Source organism: Sycon ciliatum, chromosome 8 (assembly GCF_964019385.1).
Source record: "Sycon ciliatum chromosome 8, ocSycCili1.1, whole genome shotgun sequence".
Lineage (NCBI taxonomy): Eukaryota > Metazoa > Porifera > Calcarea > Leucosolenida > Sycettidae > Sycon > Sycon ciliatum.
Window position 1 is genome coordinate 5,328,986 of NC_088650.1, and position 7,260 is coordinate 5,336,245.

At 50.9% G+C, this 7,260-nt stretch overlaps 1 protein-coding gene across 1 annotated transcript in view; it reads right to left on the reverse strand.

Annotated features, from left to right (window-relative positions):
• LOC135822900 (uncharacterized) overlaps window positions 1-6,905 on the reverse strand; it is an 11,658-nt gene extending 4,753 nt beyond the window's left edge. The window contains exons 1-8 of the mRNA XM_065335737.1: window positions 6,497-6,905; window positions 5,947-6,137; window positions 5,334-5,669; window positions 4,000-4,172; window positions 3,537-3,669; window positions 2,416-2,689; window positions 2,043-2,212; window positions 3-231 (exon numbers count right to left, since the gene is read on the reverse strand). Of these exons, the coding sequence (XP_065191809.1) occupies window positions 3-231; window positions 2,043-2,212; window positions 2,416-2,689; window positions 3,537-3,669; window positions 4,000-4,172; window positions 5,334-5,669; window positions 5,947-6,137; window positions 6,497-6,586 (1,596 nt within the window). The 5' untranslated portion in view covers window positions 6,587-6,905. The remainder of the gene's footprint in view (window positions 1-2; window positions 232-2,042; window positions 2,213-2,415; window positions 2,690-3,536; window positions 3,670-3,999; window positions 4,173-5,333; window positions 5,670-5,946; window positions 6,138-6,496) is intronic.
• Window positions 6,906-7,260: the final 355 nt, after the last annotated feature.

Consider the following 7,260-nt stretch of genomic DNA (forward strand, 5'->3'; position numbering starts at 1 on the left):
ACGTGTTGAGCGGTGTCTCTGATGACAAGCAGCACAGGCCCCTCGGTGGACTTGAGGCAGTTGCGGAACATCGTCTGCAGGCTGATGCCGTGTACGTAGGTGCTGTAGCACAGCCTCCACGTCTGGCCGAGCAGGTGCAGCGGCATCTCCTTGGAGAGCTGCTCCAGCTGCTTGACCGAGAGGATCTTGGACTCGGTGGAAAGAGACGGCGTTTCTTGCATAGACAACGTTCTGCAAAAAAACAAAAAAAAAAACAGCAACGTCAAGCGTAGAATATTGGTGTTGAAGCGCACAACTGGCAAAATGGTTGTGAACACAAGTCCGCACACACACGTACACACATGCTGCAAGAGACGGCGTTTCTTGCATGGACAACGTTCTCCGCAAATGTTAACAGACCAGCAACATGGCTGGTTAGTCGGTCGGTATATTTTTTATTTTACTTCGCCAGAATGAGCACGCATTGCTGCCTTCTTGCCTGAACAAGTGGATTGTCCAAGCTCTTACAAAATGACGAAGAATCAGGCGTGGAATAAGGTTGTCGAACGCACAACTAACGAAATGGTGGCCAATACAATACACGTCCGCACACACATGCTCTCGAAGTTGCAGCTGCAGCCGAGTGTTCGATTTCATGACAACAGTGGATTGCAACACAAGAAAACTATACCAAACTATAAAGTGCTGCTCAGTGAAATCCAGCCGCGGCACTCCAGTTTGCGCCTTGCACCATTTCGAAGCCCAGTGTTCGCAGGCCTAGGGCTGCGCAACGCCCGGCGCGTACATGAGTGACGCGACTGGATTTCTTTGAGCAGTACTCTACCATAACGTCCGCGTATAAAAGCCGGGCTGGTTCCTACAGAAGCCGACGCCAATGCTAGTAGTATTCTAATCAAATCAGGCTTGCATTCAAGTCACACACACACACACACACACACACACACACACACACACACACACACACACACACACACACACACACACACACACACACACACACACACACATATGCATGCACACACATGCACGCACACACATAGTCACTCACACACACACACACACGCACACACAAACACTTCTAAATGTATGTACGTCATCACTACCACTAGGCTTATGTGCCACCAGTGCATCCTGAACGACCAGGCTTGTATCGGAAACAGGCTTCTAGCATGTGAGACAGGCTACAAGTACAATACAAGACTACACTACGGTACTGTAGAACGGGTAATTTTAGCGACGTAAAAACAAAAACCCTAGCGAATTTAGCGATCTACTCATTTTCGCTAAAGTTGCAAGTCGCTAATCCGTTGAGACATTAGTAGTGCACTGGTGATCCGTGAGTAAAATCGCTGCAAATCGCTAAAATAAAACGTCGCTAACCGGTTGACAATGGGAAAACGCTAAAATTACCCATTCTACAATATACACGTACAGCGAAACTTCAGTGAGGGGTCGTTGCTAAAGTTTTTCGTCGTCCCCGAAACAAACATTGTTCATTTCGTACTCCCCTCCCTCTGAAACAAACGCAGCTTGCTGTGCTGGACGACGAAAATCACCTGCATGTACATGTCATATGTACGGTGTCGGTCGCCTTGCGATTTTGGCTAGCACCCCCCCCCCCCCCCCCAAACAAATGATGCTCGCTTCAGGGACGACAAAAAAACTTTTCCGACGACCCCTAAGTACAATGGACATAGCACTTGTGATTATAACGTGCTACAGATAAAATAAAGTATGAGTTTGAGGGCTGTCGAGTTAGCTAACTGGTACACTAGTCATTAAAAAACTTCTCTTGTAAAGTGTACGCTTTCTACGCCCAGCACTCGCGCAAAGGCCGATTCATACTTTAATTCGTGTACGGGAAAGCCATCGTGCGACCGCCGGGCGACGACTTTCCCGTGTGCGAAATAGTTGAGCTCGGATCAACTTTTTCGCGACGCGTTTCCCGTACGCGAAATGAAGCACGAATCGGCCTTTATGCAGGGACCATGCCCATGGCCAGCACTCGTGTAATACATGGGCCATGCGTGCTGCTCACTTACCGTGCAGGCTTTGGCGAATCCAAGTCGCTCGGCTCAAGATAGTACCAGCCCTCCTCGATGGAGAGACTACGCGCCACCATGCTGCCAGCCGACCGAGGATCACTGCCCATCGACTGGGAGCGTTTCTTCATGGACACGACGGCATAGTCGCTGGGATAGTGGTGTGGACTCTGTGTATGATACAGACATAGACAGAGACATAGAGAGAGGAAGATAGAGGGGGGGTCCGCAATCAAACATTACACACCAAAAGATTGAACATAACCGGCAACACACTTTTTCTGCAGGTCACGACCCTATCCGATCATGCATATTAGCGTAATCTGGAGTATCTGAAACTCGTGAAAAGATGCGAAAGCACTTGAAAACGTACCACATCCGAGCCGGAGGAGACAACTCGCACCATGCCGCCCGGCACACTTGTACTAGTGCCGACGCTACCAACGGGCGCGGACGTCACCTCAACACCACCGACAACAGCATCAGGAACGCCAGCTACACCACCAACACCGTTGCCGTTGGCCGCACCGGAACTGGAGTTGGCGGCGTTACTTCGCAAATTGTTATAGAGAAGAGATATCTCCGAGAAGGGAACGTTCTTCAGCTTGCGGATGTTGTGGCAGAGGAAGTCGAATACCAACTGCTTTCTGAATGCATGAAGAACAAGATGAAACACACGACGAAAAAAACAGACAATGGGAGTCAGAGCAGGGTCTATCTCGGTCAAGTCGTAATTCGTAAATGCACGCACGCACGCACACATACACACACACGCACAACATCATGCATACCGTATATTCTCTATTATAAGCACAGGTCTCCATTACTAGCACACTGTGAGCACCTTTCGAAACATTACAAGCACAGTCTCTATTATTAGCACGGTCTTGGTGGAAATCAATGCTGCATGCATGATATCTAGCATGTATTTCTTCTTGCTCTGTATGGATATATTGGTTGAAAAAAATATAAGCACGGTCTCCAATATAAGCACGGGGTAGAGAGGTGTTGAAAAAATAGAAGCACGACGCTTATAATACAGAATATACGGTATACAGTTATACCAAGAGTAGATAAACAAGAGTGTGCAACTCCGGATCTCTTCTGCACAATCTGCAGATACCCCCGCCCACGGCGGAATTTTTTGTTGACGTCACCTTTTTTCAGGGAAACGCGGACTTTGCCGCAGAGCAGTGTGAGAGCACGTGCTGGGCACCGACCTTGTAGTCCAAAGCCCCGCCAAGTGCACGAGGGAAACCTCTCCGAAAGGCTCGCAGCGCGTGCGTCGTCGAAAAGATTACGTCAACAAAAAATTCCGCCGTGGGCCAACCCATCCGCGAGTTGCACACTCTTGTTTATCTACTCTTGGTTATACTGTTAGATACACAAACACACACACCGGTACATGTGCCCCTCCCCATAATGCACACACACACACACACACACACACACACACACACACACACACACAGACCCTGGGCAGCAAGAACTCACTTCACTCCAGGTATGGCAAACACGTGTTCCTTCTCCGGCTCGGACGTTTCCTGACTCAGCGGTTGCGTTCTCATGCACAGGTAACCGGGAAGAGACATGTGTTGGAGCGCTGGCCGAGACATGTCATCATCCACTGAAACACACACACACACACACACAGGCGCACACACGCGCGCACACACACACACACACACACACAGGCGCGCGCACACACACACACACACACAAAGAGGTCAGGCGGCATAATATTAATACTGGTACAACGAGAAAAGAAGAAAAATGTTTAAAAAAATACAGAGACAGAGCCCGAGATGAGGCCACATACAGACACAGACACATACAGACACATACACATACAGACACACAGACAGACATGAAAAAGAGAATGCACTTGTCACAAGCGGTGACACTCATCACAATCTCCCGACTACATGAAAAGAAGAACACGAGCTGTGTTACATACGGGTGCTGGAGCGTTGCCGGAAGAGACCTTTCCGCTTGTTCGGACTGCGACCAATTGACGAGCCACTACCTGTGGGTCCGGCAGTAGTCAGGCCGCCACTCTTTGTGTCACTACTGCCGCTTGTCTGTCTCAGCATTGGGCTCTTCCCCGGTGAGGGTGCAGGGCTGGGAGCACTGAACAGGAAAGAGGAGAAGAAGACTGAAATCACTTCCAAGAAGCACAATTTCGTAGATCAGCAAAGTTGTATACGAGTTGTATTGTGTGTTCGTATGTACCAACAGGGTTTGCTAGTAAGCCGCCACCATGGGATACGGAATCATTTCGGATGGAGCACTATAACTGCATGCATGACCTAATCACTGGACAATGAAACATCATCATTGCAGGATGATGACATGGGTTGCTAGCACCACATAATAACAGTACAATGCTGTACTCCACATGGCCAGCGTGCATGAGGGGACCGTACACGCCCCAGGGAGGGCATACAGTCAACTTCGCTTATAACGACACTCGGCGGGGCGTCAAAAAGGTGTCCTTATTCGCGAAGTGTCGTTATACCCGAAGTCTCATTATATGTATTACAGTGGGATGGGACTTTGCTCTGGGCATGGAAATTCTGTCGTTATTCACGAATTGTCGTTATATCCGCAGACGTTATTAGCGAAGTTGACTGTACCACTGATTCCCATCGATCTCGTTCCACTCATGCGGATACCCGCACAATGTGCAAGCCAACTAACGACCCAGTCGTTCCAGAGATTGCACCCCCCCCCCCCCCCCCCCCCTCTATGTTCAGTAAACCTGTCAAGGCGACCACTCGGATAAGGCCACCACCTGTCCTAGAAGGCCACTGCAACCAGCGCCAAGGGATGCTATTTCCAGTCAAACGACCCCGGATAAGGAGACCACCTGGTTACAGAGACCACATGTTGAAGGTCCCTTGAGCGGCCGGTCGTCTTAGACAGGTTTCCCAGTACGCATGCCCAATCTGTATGTACATGTACTCGCACTGCAAAACACTCAAATCCGTGGCCAGCAGCTGTTTCGCTCTGTTAGAGCTCCTCAGCATAGCTCAGAGGACCGGAGCGCAGCTCTTCGCAATGTACTGTAAAACATGAAATTTTCGGTGCAACTTTAATTTCGGTGATCTCGGTACAGAAATCAGCCACCTAAATTTAAATTACACCTAAAAGGCACTAGAGTATGCACTGTATGTGAACGGAATGCTGGTCACCTAATTCTACATTACACCTGAAACCTGGCAGGTCTCTGCCACCGAAATTTTAATGCACCTAAAATAATTACATGTTCTACAGCACCCGAAGACGTACCTTCGAGACCCGTTGCTACTGGCGCGGACCAGCGGTGGCGTGAACGACGCTGCAATCGCTCGCAATCGCATGGCCGGAGACGGTCGTGCACCTGTTGACGATGACGTCGCTGTCTGCAGTACTGGCAGGCCGTTGTTGTCCTTGTTATCACGAGAAGCACCAGCTGATGGTGATGGCTGCTGCTGCTGCGTTGTGGCCTGGCTTGGCTGCTGCGCTGACGGCTGTGATGCTGGTGGTGGAGCTTCCGTTGATAGGGTGCAGTGGGCGCGTGGTGCGATCAGTGACCACTCGTCGCACGACACGAACAGAAAGTCGGACGTCTGCGAGCGGCTACGGCTGCACGGAGAATGCACAGGACACACGTGCACGCACGTACACACAAGTACACACACACACGCAGAGTTCAGACACAATGCGAGACTATATGTGCATGCATACACTCAGGCATGTATGGCAGGATGATCTCTTCGACCAAGAGTACAGGAAACTCAGAGGGTGGGGTGCAGTTTGTGACTTTTTCTGCATATGGGGGAAACTCTCCCCAACCCACCCAACAAACAAAACGTTTTGGTTGCGTGCAGCAAAAGACCGATAATTACGGACGACATCTTACCTCATGGGCACGGGTTTGTCGAGAACGGACATCTTGACCAGGTCCGGGAACATGCCCAGAGACGTGACAGACGAGAAATGCATGCTGCAGACAAACGATTCGGCGCCGACGGAGCGCACCAGCCGGTCGGCGCCCCACGGCTGGAAGTCAATGCGATCCCTGGTCAGCCGTAGCGTGCCGCGGGCGATGCCCTACAGCACACGTCATGGAAACAAACGCACGCACGCACATACACGTATAAGGAGACTTCGGGTATAAGGAGACTTCGTGAATAAGAACACTTTTCTGATGCCCCGCCGAGAGTCGCCATACGCAAAGCTGACTGTATTTGGGGTCCTGAACTTGCACGGGGGGGGGGGGGTGACAGCAGCAGCGAAAACAGAACCTACGGCAGTACAAAATGCAACACACGGAGAAACGACAGCAGACCCCCCTCCCCCCACACACACACAGAATTAGCACCACCACCACCATCACCATCACCACCACCACCACCACCACCACCACCATTCCAACACCAACAACAATGATAGAAGAATCAGGAACTCACCTCCTCCACATTGACGATCTGTGCATCAATAGCCACCAAGCTGTCGGTTATGATCTCTAGCGGCGGTGGTTCCTGGTTGCTTGGCAACATGGCCGAAGGCTTGTTTTGAATCACGGGGAAATCGTCGACTTCATCCACATCGGAAAAGTAGGACTCGACAACGTGTAAGGAACTGCTTGGGGAGGAAACGCTCTCCTTGGTACCAACTGACGAGATTTTGCTACGATTGGCGACGGCGGCTCCGGAGGCGACAGCACTGGGTGACTTAAGGGACGTGCAGCTTGAGGATGTGGAGCAGGCAGAGGTGACCTCGCCGACGGATTGGCAAGACGAGGTGGGCACGGCGGACACCGGTGAGAGCGCACTCCGCTCTGAGTCACACGAGCTGACGCCGCTGGACTGTAGGGTTTAGAAAAATACACACACACACACACACACATACACACAGAGGAAGAAAAGTAGAGGCTAAGAGAGTGAGTGAATTTGTGAGTGAGCTGAGAAGAGAGAGAGAGAGAGAGAGAGAGAGAGAGAGAGAGAGAGAGAGAGAGAGAGAGAGAGAAGAGAGAGAGAGAGAGAGAGAAAGAGAGAGAGAGGGAGGGAGGGAGGGAGGGAGGGAGGGAGGGAGGGAGGGAGGGAGGGAGGGAGGGAGAGAGAGAGAGAGAGAGAGAGAGAGAGAGAGAGAGAAGAGAGAGAGAGAGAGAGAGAGAGAGAGAGAGAGAGAGAGAGAGAGAGAGAGAGAGAGAGAGAGAGAGAGAGAGAAAGAG